This window comes from Impatiens glandulifera, chromosome 1 (assembly GCF_907164915.1).
Source record: "Impatiens glandulifera chromosome 1, dImpGla2.1, whole genome shotgun sequence".
NCBI lineage: Eukaryota > Viridiplantae > Streptophyta > Magnoliopsida > Ericales > Balsaminaceae > Impatiens > Impatiens glandulifera.
Window position 1 is genome coordinate 68,391,516 of NC_061862.1, and position 26,823 is coordinate 68,418,338.

At 35.6% G+C, this 26,823-nt stretch overlaps 1 protein-coding gene and 1 pseudogene across 1 annotated transcript; both read left to right on the forward strand.

Moving 5' to 3' along the window:
• Positions 1–15,437: 15,437 nt before the first annotated feature.
• LOC124931071 (inner centromere protein-like) lies at positions 15,438–16,805 on the forward strand. Its single transcript, XM_047471463.1, has one exon. It carries the CDS (start codon positions 15,438–15,440, stop codon positions 16,803–16,805), a length of 1,368 nt encoding a protein of 455 aa, XP_047327419.1.
• Positions 16,806–20,589: 3,784 nt separating this feature from the next.
• LOC124931081 lies at positions 20,590–21,768 on the forward strand (annotated as a pseudogene).
• Positions 21,769–26,823: the final 5,055 nt, after the last annotated feature.

Genomic DNA, 26,823 nt, shown 5'->3' on the forward strand with positions numbered 1-26,823 from the left:
TGAAAATTGCTATTGCGTATGCAATTTATTGATAATCAAAATTTTCTTTACTAATATCAACTTTCTGATTCTGAATTTTGATTTCATCTGGAGGATTCCTAGCCAATGATTCAAGATTTATGAAATAGTTGAAGAATGTATTATATATGGTGTAAAGAGGATGATTATAAATTTTATTTCACTTATTCTTGGGAAAGCTAAAGGTATAAATGATTATATCTATTTTTAGATGTAACTTTATTTTTTTGATGCTTGAATCTTAAACCCCTGTTTACATTAATAAGTGTGACTTTGTCTTTTGTATTTTTTCTTGTTTTGTATTTGGCCTTATTTTCGGTGATGCTGAAGAAATCGATCTTTTACAGGAATTTGAATATCTTGGATCGACTAAAGGAGTTGTCGATATTTGTGAAGAATTTGGTTTCACCTCTATAGTCTAAATTCCAAAATGAATTTATTTATGTATAATTATAATTTTTTCCGCTTTCTTTCTTAATCTATTATATATAATTGTTTGAATAACATTACACATATATTTTTATTGCAGTATATTATTCATCTTAGAGATTGACCTTCATGAGTTTAAGTAAGTTTTTTTTCTTACTTAACTTTATATTATCTTTCTATATAAGATGCATGATACGATTTTTAGATAGATGATAGATTTATTTTGATGTAGGTTAGATTGTGCAAATTATAAGAATTCTAACTTGTTAAGTTTGTAAAAAAATAAACAATATCATACCATTAATATCAAAATTTATAAATTAAAATTTAATTTTCACAATAAACTTATAAAATTATATTATTTATTTTTATTTTCTCTAAAAACGTTTTTCTAAAAACAATATAATTCAAATTTAAATTTTGCATTAAATTTATTAAATTATATTTATTTATGTATTCCTTCTTTTCTTTAATAAAATATAATTTAAATTTTAAAATATGTAAAATTTTATTTGATTATATTAACCTAATTTTTATATTAAAAGTATTTTTAAAATTTATGTCAACTAAATTTTTAAATTTTTTTTTTTCTTTTTTTTCTTTTTAATCAAATATAATTCAAATATTTTTGAAATAACTATAATTATTTTTATATAAATGTAATTTCTCTATAACAAATTATAATTTTAGTTTAAATTTTAAATACATAAAATATTATTTATTTTTTTACATATATATTTCTTATAATAAAATTAATATATATATATATTTAAATATTCTTATAAGGTTTAAATTTACCTTTTAAATTTAATTTTATATTCTATTGTTAATTTTATAAATAAGCTATTTATATTTAGTATTAAATTATTTTCATGAAATTTATTAAGATTTCATTTTTTTAATCAAATATTATTTAAATTTAATTTTTTAATTAAACTTATTTTCATAAAATTTAAATTTGCATTTAAATTATTAAAAACTTATTTTGCATTATATTTAATATGTTTTTCTACTTAATCAAATATAATAAAAATTTAAAATACCTAACATTTAAATCAAAATGATTACTTTTAAATTTATTATTTTTAACATAATTATTATTTATTTTATATAAATATGATTTCTCTATAAAAAAATATTTTTTAATTTAATTTTTAAATACATGAAAAATATTTTTTAGTTTTTTACTATTAAGTATATTATTTATTTTGTTTAAATATTCTTATAATATTTATAATAATGATGGGATAGGAATAACATCACTTAATGTCGATGCAATGAAAGTAGTTGCTGGTGCGGTATGCAATTTATTAATTTATTGATAATTAAAATTTTCTTCACTGATATCAACTTTTTTATTCTGAATTTTGATTTCATCTGGAGGATTCCAAGCCAATGATTCAAGATTTATGAATTGGTTGAAGAATGTATTATATATGGTGTAAAGAGGATGATTATAGATTTTATTCCACTTATTCTTGGGAAAGCTAAAGCTATAAATGATTATATCTATTTTTAGATGTAACTTTATTTTTTGATGCTTATATCTTAAAACCCCTGTTTACATCGATAAGTGTGACTTTGTCTTTTGTAGTTTTTCTTGTTTTGTAATTGGCCTTATTTCGGTGATGCTGAAGGAATCGATATTTTTCAGGAATTTAAAGACATTGGATCGACGAAAGGAGTTGTCGATATTTGTTAAGAATTTGGTTTCACCTCTCTGAATCTCCAAATTGAATTTATTTAGGTATAATTATAATTCTTTCCACTTTCTTTCTTAATCTATTATATATAACTGTTTGAAAAATATTATGCACATCTATTTTTATTGTAGTATATTATTCATCTTAGAGATCGACTTTCATGAGTTCAAGTAAGTTTTTTTTCCTTACTTAACTTTATATTATCTTTCTATATAAAATACATTTTAAGTTTTTGATAGGTTTATTTTATGTAGGTTAGATTGTGCAAATTATAAGAATTCCAACCGATTAAATTTGTAAAAATATAAACAAATATCATATCATTAATATAAAATTTTATAAATTAAAATTTAATTTTCACAATAAACTTAGAAAATTATATTATTAATTTTTATTTTCTATAAAAACATTTTTCTATAAAAAATATATTTTAAATTTAATTTTTTCATTAAATTTATTAAATTATATTTATTTACACATTCCTTAATTATTTTAATAAAATATAATTTAAATTTTAAAATACATAAATTTTATTTTATCACATTTACCTAGTTTTTATATTAAAAGTATTTTTTTTAATTTATAACAATTAAACATTTCAATTTATTTTTATTACTTTTGTTTTTAACCAAATATAATTCAAATATTTTTGAAATAATTATAATTATTTTTATATAAATGTAATTTTTCTACAATAAATTATAATTTTAGTTTAAATTTTAAATACATAAAATATTATTTATTTTTATTACTTATATATTTCTTATAATAAAATTAATATATATTTTTAAATATTCTTATAAGGTTTATAATTAAGTTTACCTGTTGAATTAAATTTTATATTCATCTTTTATAAATAATCTATTATATTTAGTATTAAATTGTTTTCATTAAATTAATTTTTTTTTAAAATTTATTAAGATTTCGTTTTTTATTTAATAAAATATAATTAAAATATAATTTTTTTAATAAATCTTATTTTCATAAAATTTAAATTTGCATTTAAATTATTAAAAACTTATTTTTCATTATATTTAATATGTTTTTCTATTTAATCAAATATAATTAAAATTTAAAATACATAAAATTTAAATAAATTTATTATTTTAAAATTTATTATTTTTAACATAATTATTATATATTTTATTTAAATATGATTTCTCCATAATAAAGTATATTTTAATTTAATTTTTAAATACATGAAAAGTATTTTGTAGTTTTTTATTATTAAGTATATTATTTATTTGTTTAAATATATTATTTATAATTTTGAATTAAACTTATATGGGCATATAATTTTGAGTAAGTGACTTTATTATAAAAGGAGAGGGCAAATATGTATTAAAAATTAGAGTAGAGCGGGAATTTGGTGTCATTAATGGTGTCGAGAATGATGTGATAACACGTGATTCGACTTGGAAAATGAAAATTCCCTCTCCTATTAGATTTAAGTCCAATAACGTGTTAACATATCATTTTTAACATCATTCATAACACCAAAGTATGCATTTACTCTTACATATATATCTAAATTAACCATAACTCTCGACCCGACAATCCGGACACTTTGAAAATTAAGTATCATTATATTATATATATATATATATATATATATATTAGTTAGTTAAAAACTTGAACTTGTCTTTTTTTTTTGTTAGGTTGCAAGTTCGAAACATACATATAGTATTTTTTATTTTATTTTTAATCGTTTTATGTTTATGGGCAGGGTCAAGCCACAATCCGACCTAAGTATCAATTTACTCTCAAATATATATATCAAAATTAATATATATTATCGAAAAAGAAAAAGTAACCGCCCTAGCCACTTAGAGCGAACTGTCAAACCACTTAGAGCAAACTATAGGCAGCCCAAGCCCACCGGCCCAACACCCGACCATGCAGAGGCCAAGCCCAAAGTATTAACAAACCAATCAAATTAAGTGACTTCCATAAGTGACTTATTTTTTTTTTATTTTAACCTTAACTTCTTCCACCCACCTCTTTCCCCTTCTCCATAAGTGACTTTTGAATTCAATTGAGATATTTTTTCATTTGATAAAAAGCTAATTATTGAGTAAAAAATAATTTTGAAACTTAATTCAGAATTATTGCTTGTTCCTTGAGATGTAACCCCAAAATAAAGGAAAAAAAATAAGTTTAGTTGTCTAGGATGTGAGAATATGAAATTACTTCATTTGAAAAGAAGAGGAACATCATTTTGTAAAGAAGGAGGAATTGTTTAAATAAAAACAATTTAATAAAATTAGGCTCCCTATTATATATAGTTTGATGGAAAATAGGAACCAAGAAAAACTTGTCAAAGCACATCAAACATTTTTTATGTTTAATTTTAGAGTGTTTGTTTATGATATTAAATTGAAAGTTATTGTATATTATAAAATTTATCACTATTCACATTCATCTCTTCCCTCATCCCACACTAAAATACTTGAGTGAAAATCGAATTTGTAACGTTTTTATCTTGTAAACTAGGTTATAAATAAAGTATAACTATATAAAAAAAATTGTATATAAATATGTTAGATACAAGTTGTTAGATAAAATTAGACCGGTTCACAGAACTTAACACATGAACCGGTTAAGAAGATTAACAGGTCAAGTTACTAAACCGACCAGGAACACTCGGAACATGAACGCACAAAGAAAGGATCGACCAAAGCTAAAAACCGGAAACACCAGACAGCCGATCAGCTAGAAGGCAAAGGAATAACCGGAAGCCTGTCCGGTTAAACCAATCACACCGGAAGCCATCCAGTGAAAAGTCGAATAACCGACCAGCATAAAAAGATACTTCGGGTATCTATTGAGAATGATACCAAAGGAACAGACTGAACATTTCCATATTCATACAAGTCTGAGGACAGTCTGCAAGCTGCAGAAAACCGTCCTACAGGATCTTTCCACTTCAGGATAAATCAGAAAGGCAATCATCCAAGTACAGACAACTGTCTAACCAACAGTTACCACATTGAGTAAATGACAAACCTAGCAGGTTTGTCTTACACACTGGAAGAACAGACTGCTAAGTCTATAAAGATGACCGGCAGGTCTGAATATTTGACCGCCAGGTCTGTATCACTAAACCTCTGCTCAGCCAATCAAATTCAAGGAAGTGAAATATGACCGTTGGCATATTTCACCTATAAAAGGAGCAGCTGAAGAAGAGTAAACGTGGGACAACAACAAAAAACGGGACACAGGGAACATAGTGAACAAGCAATCTACAAGTGATAAGAGTGTTCTCTCTACAAAAAGCCTAAGTGCTAAAGTTGAAGTGTGTATTTTACAATTTCGGTGTAAATTGTAAGGGTGTTATCGAGCATGAAATAAGTCTCGATCGGATTTTATTTGTATTCCTTAATGAATATCCTTCTCGCGGTTTCGAGAGGAAGGGGTGACGTAGGAGTTTTATCTCCGAACATCCATAAAATCCTGTCTTGCTATTTACTTTCTGCTGGTTCTACATTCTAACCGACCTGTACTAACCTATCTACACCGATCTAACCGACTCTACATCACCTAAACCGAATCACCAAGTTACAAAAACCGACCCATCAATTTCCAAACCTATCCTATTCAAAATCGGTACTGCCTATCCTAAGAGTGTGCCGCTTCAACCTGAAACAAACCTCTTCCGCGCTTGAACCTAGTTCAAGGGTTTGTGACAGTTTGTGTAGTATTGAAACCCCGGTGTTAATCTCTAACCGGATTAATCACCACCCTTTGAGTGAGACGCGCTAACCGGCCCAACCCCGGTCCTCCAGCCACGACCTAGATCCTAACAATTGGTATCAGAGCAGTTAGTTTCAATACTCAAGCAAGCATGTCTTTCGATAGGCCACCAATGCTAGAAGGTGATGACTTTGCCAACTGGAAGGCACGCATGCACCTACACTTAATCACCTTAGATGATGAGATGGAGTTCATTCTGGCCGAAGGAACGATAATCATTGATAAGGACAAAAAAAGAATGGACAGATGAAGATAGGAGAAGAAATAACTTGGACAACCATGCTAGAAACCGGATCTCTAACAGTGTGGACAGAAACACGTACTGCAAGATCAGAGACTGCAAAACCGCAAAGGAAACATGGGACACGGTCATTCAGATTCATGAGGGAAATGAAAGAACTAAGGAAAACAAGGTAATGGTAGCTACTCAGAAGTTTGAAAGCATCAAGATGAAGCCGGGAGAAACAATGAGAGAGTATAGTGACCGGTTCACTAGTGTGTTAGATGAGCTAGCAACTCTTGGTAAGAGGTATGACAACAAGGAGGTTATCATGAAAGCATTAAGATCTCTTCCAAGTGCATGGGACATAAAGACAATGGTGATGAGGGAATCAAACTGCCTAAGTAAGATGAAACTACATGATGTATTCGAAGATCTTAAGGCATATGAGTTCGAAATGAGATCTAGGACTAAAGAAGAAGTCTCAGCCTCAGCCTCAACCTCAACCAGAGCACTGATCACATCCACAGAACCGGCTGCACATGCACCTGCACCTACACCGATCAGAACCGCCGAACAGTTCACTGAGGATGCCATGGCAATGCTTGCACAGAAATTTGGGAGGTTCATGAAAAGAAGCCAACCAACGAACTACAACTATGGTGATAAATCCAATGTAAGGTGTTATAACTATAATTGTTTGAGACATTTCAAGTGGGAATGCAGAAAACCGAAGAGAGATGACCGGAAACCGGACAACCACAATAACCGAAATAACTATCAACAAACTGGTGAAGGAAGTGAGGTTCAGAAAGTACTGATAGCCGATGATGGAGGAAGCTTATGGGCTCACAGTGACAGTGATGATGAACTCACATGCCTCATGGCAAATGAGGAACAGGTATTTGACTCTCCTTGTGAAGAATTTACTAAAGATGAGTTATACAATGCACTAAATGATATGGTAGAAGAGTATAAGAACCTACTAGCCATGTTACCTAAGCAACTCAACTTTAGAACCGACCCTATAGTACCCATTCTGACAGAACCAGAAGTACCCGTTATAACCGAACCAGAGATCATAGAACCTGATGAAGCCCCTACCTTAGAAACCAAGTTAGAACCTGAACCACCACTTAAGACCGAACAGTCTAGTGAACCAGTTCGAGAGCTAACCGAGGAAGAAAATGCCCGACTCAAGTATAAAATGGCCGCATATAAGAGATCTAGTGACATGGTAAAGAAAATGTGTAGTCATTACAGACATCCTTTTTGCATGTTCGGCTTAGGATACAAAAAGGATAGATCCAAAGACCAAAAACCCGCAGAGAAAGTAAGGCTCTCAAAGAATGACCTACCTTTTATAAGTTTCATTAGAAGTTCCTTAACCGCTGAAGAGGAATTGACCGCATACTATACGACAGAAAAACTAGCCTACGTAGGTCCAACTACCTCTGAGAAGTGGCTTGACCCTGAGAAAAGAAAAGTCGAACTGCTCAAAAATAGGAGAGCCAATCATCAACCGCATAGGAAAAACCACAAATCACCCTCATTTAAGGCTTTCGTAGAAAAACCGAGATATCCAAAACCGAGTGCCAAAAGGACGGTTAAGACCTTAGCTAAGAAAGTTGTCCGGTTTGTCAAGGTCTGGATGCCCAAGGGACTAACCGCATGTGGACCCAAGTGAATGTGGGTACCAAACAATTGTAAATATGTACATTTTGCAGGATTTAAAGAGACGACTAGGAAACTCTGAATGGTACTTGGATAGTGGTTGCTCTAGGCATATGACCGGGAACAACAATCTGCTAACCGACATCAGAATAGAAACCGGTGCATTAATCACCTTCGGTGACAACTCAAAAGGTAGAACTGTGGGCAAGGGTAAGATTGTCCATTGTAACTTAACAATTGATAATGTACTTCTAGTTGAAAACCTACGTTTTAACCTACTAAACATTAGTCAAATGTGTGATGCTGGATACATGGTAGAATTTCTTAAACATGCATGCTTAGTTAAGAATTCACAAGGTATCATACTACTAACCGGAAATAGGCTAGGAAATATTTACAAGGTAGACTGGAAAACCAAGGTAGAATATCATGTATGCATGATAGATAAGACTGATCAAACCTGGTTGTGGCATAAGAGACTAAACCATCTGAACATGAAAACCTTAAACTACATTCGCGGTAAAAAGCTAGTTGAGGGTATTCTTGACATAGTATTTAACAAGGATAAGGTTTGCTCAGCATGTCAAATGGGTAAACAAAGTAGGTCAACTTTTAAAAGTAAAGGAAATATCCAATCTAGCCGATGCTTAGATCTTCTTCACATGGATTTATTTGGACCGATTCCGGTCATTAGCCTAGGAGGTATACTTTACACCATGGTAGTTATTGATGATTATTCTAGGTACACATGGGTAATATTTTTGCCATCTAAACGTGAAACCGCATCAAACTTGATCACACTACTTAAACGTTTGCAAAATGAAAAATCAACTCGCATTAATAGCATTAGAAGTGATAGAGGCACCGAATTCACCAACAGTACTTTAACCGCATTTCTTGATGAATCCGGTATTAGACACGAGTTGTCTAGTGCTAGGACTCCTCAACAAAATGGCCTGGCCGAGAGAAGAAACCGGACTCTCAAGGAAGCCGCACGGTCCATGATAGCCGATTTGGGTATTGCTCAAAAATTTTGGGTTGAGGCTATCAACACTGCATGTTATACACAAAACCGGTCTCTGATTAACAAGTTTCACAATAAAACACCGTATGAGGTATACTTTAACAGGGTTCCCAACCTTAAATACCTCAAAATCTTCGGTTACAAATGCTACCTTCATATAAATGGTAAAACCTATCTTTCTCCCTTTGATGCAAAAACCGATACTGGAATCATGTTAGGTTACTCAGCAGTGAGTAAAGCATATAGAGTGTATAACAATAGAACTTTAACCATGGAGGAATCACTTCACGTTGTTTTCGATGAATCGATTGAAAGTAACACTACATCATGCTTTGATTTACACAACAGATTGGAAAACAACAATATCCATTCTGATGGTGAAGATGAAATTCCGGTCTTCAGGCGGTTTGTCCATGACCAAATGGGTAATATTGAAACCCAGCCGGATCAAGCTGTCCCACGACAGGAAGCTGACACTTCGGTCCAAACCGAGGAAATTGGTCGGTCTGACAATCCTATTCAGCCTACCGATATGTCTAGCCTTGATCAAGTAAATGGTGATTTGGTAGACATTCCTGAACCGAATTTCAAAAGGAACACCAAACATCCTCCTGAGCAAATTATAGGTGACCCTTCAAAACCTGTTCGAACTAGGCGTCAAATTCTGGAGGAATACTTTAATTCCGCCTTTATATCCCAGATTGAGCCGAAAAGAATAGATGAAGCATTGTCAGATCCGGATTGGATCTTGGGAATGCAAGAAGAATTAAACCAGTTCGAGAGTAATAAAGTCTGATACCTAGTCCTTAGACCGAAAGATCAACCGGTCATAGGAACAAGATGGGTATTTAGAAATAAACTCAATGAAGACGGTTTGGTCACGAGGAACAAAGCCAGATTAGTGGCACAAGGTTACAAACAGGAAGAAGGCATTGATTTTGAAGAATCATTTGCCCCTGTAGCTAGGATTGAAGCTATTAGGATTTTTCTAGCCTTTGCTGCATTCAAAAACTTTAAGGTTTTCCAAATGGATGTTAAAAGTGCATTTTTGAATGGTGACCTACGTGAAGAGGTATATGTTGAACAACCACCCGGTTTCAAAAGTGCTGAATTTCCAAACTACGTATACCGGTTAAACAAAGCTTTATACGGTCTAAAGCAAGCACCTAGAGCCTGGTATGACACACTAACCGCATTTCTGTTAAAACATGACTTCACAATCGGTTCGGTGGATAAAACGTTATTTAAATTTGAGAAGAAGGAACATATCCTACTTGTGCAAATCTATGTAGATGACATCATCTTCGGTTCAACCGATCCTAAGTTATGTGATAAATTTTCAACCTTGATGACTAACAAGTTTGAAATGAGTATGATGGGAGAATTAAGTTTCTTCCTAGGTCTTCAGGTTAAACAACTCGAAGAATGAACGTTCATAAGCCAACCCAAGTACACCAAGGAGCTTCTAAAGAAATTTGGGATGGACACATGCTCCTCAGCGGCTACTCCAATGAGCTCATCGGTCAAATTGGACAAAGATGATGAGGGTCAATCGGTAGATTACATCGCTTACCGGGGCATCATCGGTTCTCTTCTATACCTGACAGCAAGTAGCCCGGATATTCTATTTGCAGTCGGTGTGTGTGGAAGATTCCAAGCCAATCCAAAACAATCCCACTACACAGCCGCAAAGCGAATATTGAAATATCTAAAGGGAACACCTGACGTCGGCCTGTGGTATCCAAAGGATTCTTCCTTTAACCTAACGAGCTATTCAGATGCAGACTATGCAGGTTGCAAAATTGATAGAAAAAGCACCAGCGGAACATGCCAATTCCTAGGTGACCGACTTGTTTCATGGCATAGCAAGAAACAAACATCAGTGGACACATCAACCGCAGAAGCTGAATACCTGGCGGCCGGAAGCTGTTGCTCACAACTCCTTTGGATCCAACAACAACTGACGGATTTCGGTGTCATAGCCGAAGAGTTTCCGATCTTCTGTGACAACACAAGTGCTATAGCAATCACCTACAATCCGGTTCTACACTCCAGAACCAAGCACATTGACATAAGGCACCACTTCATTCGGGAACATGTCATGCTGAAGCATATCCGGTTGGAATACGTACCAACAGATCAACAAGTAGCCGATATCTTCACCAAGCCTCTACATGAAGCTAAGTTCTCTCAATTCAGACTTACTCTCGATTTAACCGACATTAGTCAGATCCTCCTTAAGGATGCTTAAAGGAATTCGGTTCGGACAGACAAAACCGGTAGTTCCTCCTAAACTGTTGAACTTCAAATTTTCAAGGTATCTATGGAAGAACCGCTTGGTCTATCAGACAGAGTGAACCGACCGGTTATTTAGTGCTTGCACCAAATAACCGCATCGGGATGAACAATTGATAACTAACCGGTTCGGAAATAGGTTATCTTAGATTATTTGAACTTCAAACAAAAGTGGAATAATTATCTGTGTTTAAGTTTATCTGTTCTGAAACATTTCCTTTTTAAAGTAAAATGGTCGCACCTAAAAAGACGTGAAGATCTGATATCGTTCATCGTCCAGGTCTATGACCAACATCCTAGGCTCTAGACATGTTTATTTCATGCAAAACTCTTTACCCTATGGATAATAGATATTATCACCTATGATACCTGGATAATAGGCTTCTCTCTCCACTAGTATATAAGATGAACAAACCTTAAACAAAACAATCACAAGTTGTATAACCCTTTCTCTCACTAAGACAAAATGTCTCAGTTCCCAAACATCCTTCAAGTGGATTTCAACTCTGCTCAAAGCACTGAGCACTATGAGGTCTTCAAGATGATCAAGTCACTTGAAAACACCGGCCTTCAACACTTTCTAGATGACAAACATGTCATCTATTCTGAGTCTGTCCTAGAGCTCTTTTATAACGCTAGGGTCTTTCGCGGTACTCCTCACTTTGACACCCACATCCAGTCAAAGGTAGGAGGTATCGTCTTTGACTTTACCGAAAATGACTTTGCCAGATGCTTTAACCTGCCAAAGAAGAGGTTAACCGACCTCAACATACCGGCTGAACTAAAAGCCGAAATCTCCTTAGCCTTTGCCCAGTCAAGCCATCTATTGGATGACCACGGTGCTAAATCACTATTGAAAGCTGAATACCAACTCCTCAATGATGTAGTCGGTCGAGGCATCTTGGGAAGGGATGTGACCAACACATACTGCACCGCTGCCGTTAACATGATGACTGCTATAACTACTGGCACACCGGTAAATTAGTCGAGGGTACTGTTCGACGTCCTAGTCTGGATGATTGGCGTTCAATCAGTCGGCCTCATCCCTCAAATAAGCTGTCTGCTTCTGGAACTGGGAGTTCCAACATGCCCAGGGGAAGGGTTGAATCAAGCTCAAGTGCTAACCAAGGAAATAACCGACTCCTTCTATGAGCGGTTTGAAAAGGCATGGAAGAGGAAGAACCGTCACTCCAACGGTCACACCACCTTAAGCGGATATTATGTCACTCTTTCCTACACCCGGTCATTTTGCTGCACGCACCGGGTGTATCTCTGTTCAACATCCTTATGATCATTTCGGTTTTATCTATATTCTTTTCGGTTTAGCCTAAGTTATCTTCGGTTTCTATCGGTTACTTTTCAGTTTGTTGTTGCTTGGGTCATTAATGAAAAGTAACATTTAATTAATGAAGTAACCCCCAACTACATGAGTAATCAATACCCAACTAACTTGGTTACTTTCCAACCAAATCCCACCTCGAGCTCCGCAATTAGTCAAAAGTAACCCCTTCTCAATGCGTTTTGAAAACAAAAATATTTTCTTCCTTAATGAGACAAAATTGACATTCAATGCTAATATTTTCCCTCCAAAACCGAATCTATATAAAGGGATATCTTCTAATCAACTCAACACATCCTAACCACGAAACTCTCTTGAACTCTCTCTCTCTCTCTCTTAGCAAAAGCTAGAATCATGCTGAGTCGAACTTTAGGAAACTTCTTGAGCATCGATTTCGAATCTTGTATGGAACATTGGGACGAAGAAACAAAAGAGGTCATGTTTGAATCTCTCATTGACACCGGCCTTCGAACCTTTCTTGAAGAATCCGGTCTCATACTTATTGAGGATGTCAAGACGTTCTTCAGAAGCGCTTGCATCAGAGGTAACTATATCGTCTCCACGGTGAGAGACCATACCTTCTGGCTGGATGAAGCCAAATTTGCTCACATGTTCAACTTGCCCACAAAAGGGTTTTCTGACTTCCCAACCCAAGTGGGGAGTGCAGCAACCGATCATGCAATGTTCTTCTCTGGAAAAGATGTTCCGATGGAAAACCATGGGTTAAAAACCCGCCTTGCTCATCACATTCAACTCCTTCTTGAGATTGTAACCCGCCCCATCATTTGTCAATCCCCGAATCAGCGTTACTCCAAGAAAACATACGACATGATGACCCATATTATTAGCAACACGGCCATCAATTGGTCAACGGTCATTTTTCAGAACCTGAAAACCATGGTGCTGACCAAAAAGGTCTCGGTTATGCTCCTCACATCAGTAAGATCATTCTCAAATACCGCCCAGAATTTGGACCGGGCACACCAGCATCTCCTTCGAACATTCTTGACATGGATGGGGTGGAAGAAAAGCTTTCTAGGGTAGTTATTACATAAGTTGTATCTTTCCATCTTCTGTATTTCTATTTCCAAACCGATCCATATATCGGTTTCCATTTTGTACCTCTTCATTCAATGAAATTCTATTTTAGTCTAAATAACCGGGTCAACATAATAAACATCCATCTGAGTAACCGGTTAATATTGTAAAGTCACCTCGTTCTTATCCAGTCAACATCAAAGAAACCGCATCTTCGCGGTCTCTAGAAGAACCGCTTAATCAAGAGTTGTAAACAACTCAGAACACTCATCTAAATAACTGGTTATATCGATAGACAAAGCACCGCAGCATCGCGGTTCACATCTTACTTCATCAAACGGTTTCAAAGGGGGGATTGCGTCATCAAAGTCAAAATCGAAAATTTTGAAGGGAAATTTCCCGCTCAAACTTCCCACCTCTTGGTTTACCACCCATTGAATTGGCGCCTCTTTGATTACCGCCCTTTGGATTACCGCCTTTTTGGCTTCCCGCCCACAGTTTACCGCCTCTTTGGCTTGGAGGGAAAATTCCCGCCAAAAATTTATGGGACGGTTGGGTTTCCAAACCGCGCATATAAAAGGAGTCCTTGGCTATTTCATTTCACTCTCACGCGAAACAGCTTTCTCTCTCTCTAAGCTCTCAAACTCTCTCTCAGCGGTTATTTTCTTGTTTTCTCAAACCCTCTCAATCATCTAAGATGGGTCATAACTCGGCTTTGTTCAAACACATCACTCAGATGGATTTTGAGGAGATCCGTCAAAACGGCTCAGTTGCGGCAAAGGAAGTTATTGCCAGAATTTCCGAAGCCGGCCTCGAGTATTTTCTAGGCGGCCCCTTTATCCTCTACAGAGAAGCAGTTGAAGAATTCTTCGAAAACACATCTCTCTCTGGCGACAAAATAACCGCAACAGTTGGCGGAAAACAATTCGAGTTAACCGAAGAATCGGTTGCGGAGATCCTACATCTTCCAACAGATGGTCGAGACGCTTTGATGGAGCTAGCTCCAACAACATTCGAGGCGGTCTGCCAGATTCTCTCTGCAGACGCGGAACCGGTGAAAGTATCCGGTAAGAAAAATCGACACTAAGACCGGAATACATACCGCTTTGTGACATCTTCACAAAGTCGGTTCAAGCGAGAGGTGGAAACTACGATAACCTCACCAAGGCCAACATCGAGATGCTTATCGGTTTGTTGGAGGGTACGAAAGTCAACTGGGCAAAGGAAATTTTCCACAACTTGAAGGATATGGTGAAACCGAATTCCGCTCGGTCATGGGGATACGCCATCCCTCTTGGAAAAATCTTGCTCCACCATAACATCAACACCGGTCCTGGTGTTATTCTCCCATCAAGTAGGATAATAAGATCCAAACAATTCCGGGAAAGGAAGCAGTCGGCCCCCGGCTCTACAGGTGGCCGAAAGAAGAAATCCACCGCCAAGGCACCGGCTCCGGCAAAACACAAGTCCGGAAGCAAAAAGGGTAAGACACCGATAGTATTCACGGAACTGCCCTTGCAAACAAGAGATGAGGAAGAATCGGCTTCCACGTCTGACCGAACCGGCTCACAGAAAACCGATGAAAATCCTTCCGATAGAGAAGGACCGAATGAAGAAGAACATTCGGGTACAAGTCTTGACAACAACGATGCGGCCGCAAGCATTGAGAACACCGATGCCGGTGCAGACGGCCGTGAGGAGGAAGATACTCCACCTGACAGCGACCAGAAGAAGGCCGAAATTATAGTGCGCAGAATTCTGGAGGAAATCGAAAACCGAGTCCAAGCGGTTGCCTTAGTATACCGGGAGTGGCACGAGTACCGATACGACAAATTCTTCAAGCACATGCTATCGGGCCTAACCGATGAACAAAGCTTCTGAAGGCTGAAGGAGATAGAAGAAACCATTATAAGCCTCACAAATGCCGAAAATCCTAACGAAGCCATGGACCGATACGCAATCGTGAAACCGCGTGCTCGGCTACAAAAGCTAACCGTACGCATACAAAAGCTTACAGAAAGGTATGTGGCGGGAACACCGAAGGCCAAGTTACAACTCCTAGTGCTGGAAATGCTTGAAGTGAGGAAAGGAGAATTCCTTGACGAAATCAAGCAGATTGACGCGGTGCGCGGTCAGCAAAACACACCGCATTCTCCAGCTCCTGAGACCGATGACGGTCAGAATCGAAGTGCAACACCTCCTTTGGGGGATCCGGTAATAAACGAAACCGACGAAAGGACGGGGACTCCTTTCACCGAGCAACTTGAAACTGATCAACCTGGGGTTTCCGAACCGGGTGTCACAGAAGAAAGGGTCAAGTCCCTTATTCAAGAGTTTGCCGACTCAACGGTCCAACCATTACAGGAGAAAATCAAGAAAGCCGTGCGCCAAACACTCTTGTTCGCCGAAAAGACGAGGGATGATCTCGTAAAAGCAGAGGACCGGATCACAGTCATCGAAAACGAATACCGGGACGACGTAGTTCTGCACAACGAGCATTATCAACAAACCGAGGACTTGGAAGATAAGACCTCAAGGATAGTAGATGACATGGATCGGTTTGAAAGGGAAACCGAGCAACGATTCAAAGAGGTCGATGAGGACCTAGGGCGGTCAAGAAATGAAGTCGGCTCGACACTTGACAGGGTCACAGATCTGGAAAAGAAGAATGCACGCCTTGAAGACCGCAACGACAAGCTTGAAGCTGATCTTAAGGCGCTAACCGAACAGGTCAATGAGTTGATAAATGCCAAGATCAATGCTGACATAGCGGTTGAGGAAGCAAACGCCCGAGCGGCTAAGGAAGTCCAAGATGCGCTGGACGAAGAAACGCGGAGAGTAAAGGAGGCATCGCGACTGTCTAAGGAGGAAATAGCCGAGCGCGAACGAAACACTGCGGCTAAATATCCGGGACTTGCGAAGTCCGTGGCAGCTCAAGCGGCCAAAGACGTAGAGCGGTTAAACGCACAAAAACAAGGGCTCGAAGAATATGCCAGGGCTCACAAGAAGAAAAAGGCAGCTTCTTCCTCTGCGGTTCCGGCAAAACGAAAACGGAAAGTTTCTGCAAGGAAGATGTTGGAGAGGATCACCGAAACAAATATCGATACTCCACCAAACCCACAGCAAATCGAGGATGAAGACGAAGAGCATCTGGAGCAGCGTTCTACAAGACAACGAGTCTCCGATACGGTTCCAATCAGCACAGTTGGTCAACCGCAAGCTGAAGGTTCATCTTCAAGACCGGATCAACGGGATGAGGAAGAACCGACCGATGATATGATGGACGGCTTCAGATTTTCCGAATCAGAATAGGGGATTTACTTTCTTACTTTATGTTTCTTTCGGTTACTTTTATATATATATATAAAGTTATTTTTGAAACCGGCCTATACTTGCATTTCTACATGGTTTTGATAATTTTAAATAAAATAATCAAAAAGGGAGAAATTGATAAGATAATAAGATAAGATTTTTCCAAAATTTTTCTCAAAATTATTCCAAATTTTTCGAAAAATTCTCCCAAGTCAGTTTCAAAAATTCGGTCATATAAAGAACCGGCCTACGTTTGCAAACTTACATGGTTTTGATAATTTTAAATAAAATAATCAAAAAGTGAGAAATTGTTAGATAAAATTATACCGGTTCACAAAACTTAACACATAAACCTTCCATGCAGGAACAAGGAACCGGACAGGTCAAACAAATGAACCTGTTAAGAAGATTAACAGGTCAAGTTACTAAACCGACCAGGAACACTCGGAACATGACCGCACAAAGAAAGGATCGGCCAAAGCTAAAAACCGGAAACACCAGACAGCCGATCAGCTAGAAGGCAAAGGAATAACCGGAAGCCTGTCCGGTTAAACCAATCACACCGGAAGCCATCCAGTGAAAAGTCGAATAACCGACCAGCATAAAAAGATACTTCGGGTATCTATTGAGAATGATACCAAAGGAACAGACTGAACATTTCCATATTCATACAAGTTTGAGGACAGTTTACAGGCTGCAGAAAACCGTCCTACAGGATCTTTCCACTTCAGGATAAATCAGAAAGGCAATCTTCCAAGTACAGACAAATGTCTAACCAACAGTTACCACATTGAGTAAAAGACAAACCTAGCAGGTTTGTCTTACACACTGGAAGAACAGACTGCCAAGTCTGTAAAGATGACCGACAGGTCTGAACATTTGACCGCCAGGTCTGTATCACTGAACCTCTGCTCAGCCAATCAAATTCAAGGAAGTGAAATATGACCGTTGGCATATTTCACCTATAAAAGGAGCAGCTGAAGAAGTGTAAACGTGGGACAACAACAAAAAACGTGACACAGGGAACATAGTGAACAAGCAATCTACAAGTGATAAGAGTGTTCTCTCTAGAAAAAGCCTAAGTGCTAAAGTTGAAGTGTGTATTTTACAATTTCGGTGTAAATTGTAAGGGTGTTATCGAGCAGGAAATAAGTCTCGATCGGATTGTATTTGTATTCCTTAGTGAATATCCTTCTCGCGGTTTCGAGAGGAAGGGGTGATGTAGGAGTTTTATCTCCGAACATCCATAAAAACATGTCTTGCTATTTACTTTCTGTTGGTTCTACATTCTAACCGACCTGTACTAACCTATCTACACCGATCTAACCGACTCTACATCACCTAAACCGAATCACCAAGTTACAAAAACCGACCCATCAATTTCCAAACCTATCCTATTCAAAACCGGTACTGCCTATCCTAAGAGTGTGCCGCTTCAACCTGAAACAAACCTCTTCCGCGCTTGAACCTAGTTCAAGGGTTTGTGACAGTTTGTGTAGTATTGAAACCCCGGTGTTAATATCTAACCGGATTAATCACCACCCTTTGAGTGAGACGCGCTAACCGGCCCAACCCCGGTCCTCCAGCCGCGACCTAGATCTTAACAGAAGTATTATGATAAGTATTATAAAAATGAAAAATTAATTTTGTCTTTTAATATTTTAATTAAAATGATAATCTTAACTTTATTTATTTTTTTGTTATTTTTATTTACTATTATCATTTTTTCTTAATATTTTATATTATTTTATTATTAATATTATTATTTTTACTTTTTGAATTTTAAAAGGTTAATATGAACTCTTATCTCTTGGTTTATTTAATATTCTTAAATATTATAATAATTATATTTTTATTGTAATATGAATTTTAACTATTTTAATTTATAATATTATTAATGGATTGTATTTAAATAAATATATACTAGTTATTTAATTACATTATTATGTTATTATTTTAGTTTATTTTTTTATTAAATAATATTAATTAATAAAAAAATATTTAATACTTAAAAATCTACATTAACATAAACTAATGAAAGCATGTCAATGGTTATGTGGAATAATTTTATTAAAAAAATTACATATAGTTTCTCTTTAAATTTATAATATTTTTATTACAAAAATACTCTTTAAATAAAACTTATTAAAAATATTTAAAGAAATAATTAAATCAAAGTTAAAAAAGAAAGATAAGATAATTAGGAATTATAAATTATTTGTGCCATAGTTTGTAAGGGGAGAATGGGTAAAAGATTATAGTTACTTTCAAATGAGATTATTTAACTTTGCATAAAGAGTGAACACTGTATGTATAATACAATTTTTAATCAAATAACAAATAATAAATTATCCTAACTTTTCAATCAAATAATTAAGCTTTATGTTTTACACGATAACGATTATATATTGCTCTCCTGTAAAACGCGCTTTACACGATAGTTAGCGTTTTACAAGAGAGTTGTTTTACAATAGTTTTTTGTAATGTGTATTACACGATATCTGTTGTACAACGCTCTACTGTTAAATAATACACAGATTCGTATGAAACGTTGGTTTGAAGTTTATTTAAAATCATGTAAATCGCATTTTACGTGCGGTATAGAAAACAATTATTATAATATTTATAATTCAACACTTATTATAATGTTGAATTTCAAGATAATCTTTAGTTTACTTATAATTCAACACTTATTATAACAGTTATAATATTTATTTAACAATAAGAATATTTTAATATATTAAATAGAATTTATAGGCATTCTTATAATTATAATATTTATTTAGCAATAAGAGCACTATGTCTTTTTGTTTTTAGATTCACTCACTAATATTAAAAACAATTTAAATAAAAATAATAAAAAGAAGACAAGAACAAAATGGGTTAAATATATTAATACAAGTGAAATATAAAAACTATAATATTTGTATAACTCTTTACATAATTGAGACTTAACTAGGGATGTAAATGAGCTGAGCCGCTCGGTCAAAGCTCGATTCGAGTTCAGTCAAAATCGAATTTGAGCCGAGCTCGAACCAGCTCGTTTAATATTCGAGCCGAATTCGAGCTTAGGTAAGACTCGCTTGATGGCTCGTCAAGCTTTTTCGAGCCTAATCATTTTTTTTATTATATTTTATTTTTAATGAAAAATTAAAACACCCATAAGACTATTTATGGGCTTATTGTTTATTATACCGACACCAAAGTTATTGGTACATAAAAGGAATGAGATTTTTAATATTTAGGTATATCAAGATATACTAGAGTAATATTTAGACTATTCACAGCAGGGTGTCAAATAAGGTATCAAATGGGTGTTAACATAATATCAAATGGTGCAGCAGAGTATCAAAATTAAGTTTTAAAATATGGGTATCAAATTTTGATACGGGACCAAATTTGATGTGGCCCAATCACAACGTGCCAATTGGCTGCGCGGGTGGTTACTTTTTTGTTTTTGTTTTCTTTTTTAAATACACTTTTGCATAATAATTGATAAATATATATATATATCATTATTTTTTATTTTTCGAGATCTATAAATAGAGACTTGGTTTGTGTCATTTGGACACCAAAAAAATTCTGAAATTTTCCACCATATTATCATCCTTGTTTGTATCACCTTTCTTCATATTATCATATGGATATTCCTCCAGACCCTTTCAATCTCGAAGAGATTCAACAACAATGGGAGCTGGAGGAATCTTTACTCAAAAGGCAAAAAGAACTTCTCGAAGAGCTTCAAAGGCGAAACAATTGATCACGTAAAAGAAATTCTATAAACATGGACCATGGAGCTGCCCATCAGAGGCTCATGGCCGACTATTTCGATGAGCCATGCACTTATACTGAAATACAATTTAGACGTAGATTTTGTATGAGAAGGCAATTATTTCTCCGAATTGTAGAAGTCGTAACAAATTACAACCATTAATTCACCCAAATGCGGAATAATGCAGGAAAGCTTGGATTGACACCGATCTAGAAGTGTACAGTTGCCATGCGCATGCTTGCATATGGAGTAGCCAGGGATGCCTGTGATGAATATGTGAAAATTAGAGAAACCACTACACTTGAGTGCACTCGTATTTTTTGCGAAATAATAATTTCCTTGTTTCAAGATGAATACTTAAGACGACCAAATGGGGAAGACTTGCAGAGGTTACTCCAAGTTGGACAAGAGCACGGTTTTCCTGGAATGATTGGAAGTATTGATTGCATGCATTGGGAGTGGAAGAATTGTCCTAAGACTTGGCAAGGGAAGTTTACTAATGGACACAAGGGCACAACAACAATTATCCTCGAGGCAGTGGCATCTTATGATTTGTGGATATGGTATGCTTTTTTTGGCATGCCCGGAACATTGAACGATATTAATGTATTAGACAGGTCACCAATTTTTGACGACATTGAGTCTGGTGAAGCTCTTACTGTGAACTTCACTGTGAATGGTCGACAATACAATCTTGCATACTATCTTGTTGATGGAATCTATCCTAAATGGCCCATCTTTGTCCAATCGATTCAAATGCCCCAAGGAGACAAAGCGCAGTTGTTTGCACAACAACAAGAAGCATGCATGAAGGATGTAGAACGTGCATTCGGGGTACTCCAAGCATGGTTTGCTATTATTTACCAACCAGCTAGGATGTGGAATATTGATAGCCTAGGTAAAATAATGAGGGCATGCATAATTTTACATAATATGATTGTGGAGGATGAACGAGATTCGTATTCACGAAATTGGGAAAATATCGACTTCGAACGTTTGAATAATTCTGGGTTTAGTTCCTCAGTTAATGTCCAAAGAGAAGTGCTACCTCAATTTCAAATGCATGTTCAAGGCCGATCTGAATCAAATATTCATACTATAGTCGATCTACGTGACAAAGAACAACATATTCAATTGAAGAAATATCTTATCATGCACATTTGGAACAAATTTGGAACAACTCTCGATTAGAGTTTTAAAAACACAACTTAACAAATTACCAATGTTTAAAGTGTTTGTTTTCTTCTTCGTTTTAAATAATATTTGTATGTTTGATTTACCAAATGATGAATAATATTGTTTGTGGTTAAAAAAAATGAAATTATGTATAAATGATGTGGAAGTGAGAGAAAGTGAAAAAGTAATTTTGATACCTTTAATAACACTCTGCTGTAGGATATGCTAAAAAGTGAGTGTTAAAATAGGTGTTAAGCTGACGTGGCAGGGTGTTAAATTAAAAAAATTGATACTCTGCTGTGGATAGTCTAAATTAAAAAATATATATTATTTAATACTTATAAGGAAATAAATATATTGATATTAATTTAATTACGGAAATATAATTTTTAAAAAATAAATAAAAAAATATAATTATATTGTAATATTATTTAATATATGTAATCTCAATATATTATATTTTATAAGATATAAAGGTATTTTTATTATACTATAAAGTATTTTTTTTTCAAAATTATTTTGCAAAAAGACTCAAGAGACTGTCCATTGATACTTCTTCAACAAGCTTACATCTCGTTTCGAATCCCTAAATCTCGCTTCGGTAAAACCCTAAATCTTGTTCAGTTATTGCTCTCTTTAAGCACTAAATTTATATAGTAGTTGTTGACATAACTCATTGTGTTTGTTTTGATTTTATTTATTTATCTCTTAATATATTAATATATGTCTATGGAAGAGACATCAATTCCACTTAATATAAATATCGGTGTAGTTGAAAGTAATGAGGTTCTTCCTAACTACACCCAACAAGACACACAAGAAAATGACGAAGAAAAACAGGATAAGGGGTTCCAAACAAAGAAAAGGAAAAAAACTTTAGAAGTTTGGAATGATTTTGACATATTGGAGGGATCAAAGGGTTCCAAACAAAGAAAAGGAAAAAAACTTCAGAAGTTTGGAATGATTTTGACATATTGGAGGGATCAAATAAGGTACGTTAAGTTTCATTATTAGTTATCTAAATTAGAAACTAAATTTTAATCACTTATATGATTATTTCTTTTTACAGAAGGAAAAAACTTATCAAGAAATTATTCATTTAACATCCAAATCTTAAGGTAAATTATATTTTAGTTATTTCTAATTTGTTTAATTTGATTTTCTAGTGTAATTATTATATTATTATTTGAGCATACTATAACTTTATGTTAATGAATGTATTTAGTAATACAGGTGGTATGATCGAGAATTTTTTATTGAGATGACCATGCATATTGCTGAAATTTGAGATGAACACGCATGATGCATGCTGATGAAATTTTATGTTTTATGAGTTATATTTTGATTTATGGTTGTCATTTTTTCATTAAAATGTAACTAAGGATATGAAATATTATTTTTGTGAACTAGTGATGTATGAATGGTGATTTATATTTTTTTAATATAAGATATTTATAACCTAAAGAAGCATGAAAGAATGAATGCAATGAAGCAAACCAAGATCAATGGAGGGGATATATTTAAATTCGAGCTTCGAGCTTATCGGGCCTATCGAGCCGAACTCGAGCCTGTGGTTATTTGATCGAGCCGAGTTCGAGCTTAATATTAAAAGCTCGATCGAGCTCAAGCCGAACCAATAAAAATCGAGTTGAGTCAAACTCGAGCCAGGGCTAGTTCGAGCCCGGCTCGGCTCGTTTACACCCTTAGACTTAACTACTAGTCAATGTTTGTAGAACTCTTTAGATAAATTCAGTATTGATAAAAGTCAAGTGAAGGCCTTTCACATTCGCACGTAGTCAAGCCTATCTGAGAAAGTTGAGATTACAACATTACAGTAAATGAAGTGTTAATATCCATGATCAAACTTTTATTCCAATATTGTCGAATTGATACTATAACCGTGGTTGACATTGAAATTGAATACTAAAATAATAAAACAATTAAAAGTTATTAGTAAATAATGACTTTAAATGAATACCAAAACTACTGTAGCTGGGTTAAAATAGTGAAATATTGTAATTATTTTTGTTTGACTTATTATTTTTGTTATTTTTCTTTTCCTTAATTTCTTCTCTAAGACAACTTTCAATCGTTTACTAATATATGTTTTCTTCTTCGATTTTAGTAAAAAGAACTCAATACTGACTATATATGCTGACCATAACAAAAATCGTCGTCATTTAGCATATCAACGCCGACTAGAAAAAAATTGTCGGTATATGAGTTATTATTACCAACCACATACATAGTGATCGTTATTGGTATCTCTATGATTTTAATGCCCTGTGTATACATCTTTAGATGAAAGTATATCAAGCAAATCTGATGTCCACCCCGCCTCATATTGTGTTAGGATCGGGGACGCCCTTGGAGGACCGGGGGTGATTTTCCAGTTTCAGTAAGGGTGGCCGCTTACACAACACACAACTCTTTGGTAATAGTCCGGTTAAAGACTAAAACCTTTCTCAGCACTGCACAGCCTGTCACAGACTCTTGAACCGGGTTCAAGGGCGGAAATGTCTGTTTCAGGTTGAAGCAACGTTTGCGACTTTTAGATGATGTTTAAGAAGGAGGCTGTTTAACGAAGGTGAGTGACCGGTTTTGGAAGTATGATTGGTTTGCGGTTTACGGTAAGACAGCGGGAAATGAAAGCGAATGAAAGAACACAAGACAAGGAAATTTGTTTATGGATGTTCGGAGCAAACCCTCCTACGTCACCCCTTCTTCTCAGATTATGAGAAGGATCTCCACTAACTCTTTAGAGTTACAGTTACACTTCCGGTCGAGCCCAACTTCGCTACTCGCCGGTTACACCAAACTCACACTTTGATGTAATACAATTACTCAATACAAACACACACAACGAACTTCCGGTTTTAGGCACACCGGTTTTAGAATATGAAACTTTATCTCTCTAGAATTTAATGCTTTGATACTTTGTTTTCGTAATCCGTCACTTGCATTTAATGAAGACGATCCGTCTTCCTTTTATAGCTGAAAGTAGCTAACGGCTACTTTCTTCTCTCTCTTCTGGATTGGTTGATCATCATCACGCCTGTTTGCAGAAAGGTTGCTTGCACGCTTCAACTTCCTCAACACCTGGCATTCATGCAGGTGACTCTGAACAGATGATGACATAGCCGGTTTTCAGATTGATACACGTGTTGAACATCCGCTTCCGGTCGTCAGCATCGGATCAACAAGGCATCATTGCTTTCCTCCCATGCTTCTGATCGGATCCGATCTTCTTTTATTCTTTCGAGACACGTTTCTTCCGTCATAGTACGTCACTCTTGAGATTTGAATCTTCTGACTTTTGATCTGTACTTTCCGGTTTCTGTGTCTTGTGCATTATGATCCGGTTGGAGTGTAATCTTTTGTTCTTCGTTAACCGGTCGCTTTGAGAAGGTGAAGCCGGTTCCTGTGATCCTTTAACTTGATCACTTGAAGCCGGTTTCTTTGAAGTGGTAGCAACCGGTTCCGGTTTGTTAAGTACCTGCACATGAAATTTAACTTCTGTTTAGTTTGTCTGGCCGGTTCCAAAAATTAATCTACTTAATTTTTCTATCAATTTCTCCCTTTTTGATTATTTAGAATAAATATTCAAAAAATTGTAATGTGTGGCCGGTTTTAAGAAAATTAACTTACTTAATTTTTCTATCAATTTCTCCCTTTTTGATTATTTAGAATAAATATTCAAAAATTGTAATGTGTGGCCAGTTTTAAGAAAATTAACTTACTTAATTTTTCTATCAATTTCTCCCTTTTTGATTATTTAGAATAAATATTCAAAAATTGTAATGTGTGGCCGGTTTTAAGAATATGAGTTCAATTGCTTTGAGAGAAACGTGTTTGAGAAACATGAGTTTGATTTTTGATACGTGTATGTTTTTTGAAGAAAAATAGGTAAGATTGTATGTTTGAAAAACATAGAAAATATGTTTGAAAAACATAAAGGATAGCAAAGTAACCAAGTTCTGAAACACAGTAAAAACATAATTGTTCAAAATAATTATGGAAATAGAGTTTAGGGCTTGGATGGTCCCCCCTTGTCTTGCTCTTTTTCCAGTTCTTTCTCCAACCGTCTTCTTGCTTCTTCTTGCCGTGCTCTGTGTTCTCTAGCACGTCTGTCGGCATCGATCAGCACACCGGCCCACACACTTGAATGACCGGTGACCTTTTTCTTAAGGTTGAAGTTGGCGCAAATTGGCTTTGGCGGTGGAGGAGGTGGAACAGTCAGAGGTCTGATGCTTGGAGTTGCTGTGGATTCTCCGGTTGTCCTCCTTTTCCGTCTGTTGAGTTCCTCCGGATCTTCTTCTTCTTCCTCATCAAGCGGTTCCGCATTTAACGCAACCGGTTCGGCTGTTTTCAGTTCTGCCCGCTTTATTACGTTTTTAATGGCACTTCGTTTCTTCTTGTTCTTGTTCCTTGTACTCATGGAGTGGGACGATTGACCCAGTACCGGTTCCTGAACGTTAGCCTGCTCCTCTTCATTGCATTGTTGGGCAAGCTCATGGTCTTTATCTTCAAGTTCCTTCTGTAGCCGTTCTCTTTCAATCTCTTCTTCTTGCAATTTCCTTGCGGTTTCAGCATCCTTTTCGATTTGAGTTTGGGTTGATCCGACTTGAACCTTGGACATTTCTCCGATTTGAATTGCCATTGCTTGCAGCATGTCCAAAAGTGGAGCGGTTGCGGCTTTGACGGACTCGGCAATCATGGCTTTAACAGTTGTTTGCATAGACGTGTCCATCATGGTTTGTAGAGAGTTTACCATTTTATCTTCAGCCACTGAGATTCTTTCTTCGGTTACTGCTTTAAAGTTCCCAAGGCATGAATCAGCTGTTTCCACCACTGCTTGCTTGATTTGATCGATGTCCAGAGCTTTAGCCGGTTGAGAAGCTTCTTGTTCCAGGTTTTCAGAGGTGCCGGATGTTTCACCAGTTATAAAGAAAGGCTTACTCTGAAATAACTCAGGATTGTTGAATTGACGTTGGCAAGTATCCCACCATTTCTTGTCAAGACGATCGAAATTACGCGCAAGCTGTTCTCGTACCCCAATAAATCTTTCTG

Excerpts from the sequence above, each read along its gene's own strand:
- LOC124931071 (XM_047471463.1), top strand. The coding sequence starts at position 15,438 with ATGGACCGATACGCAATCGTGAAACCGCGTGCTCGGCTACAAAAGCTA.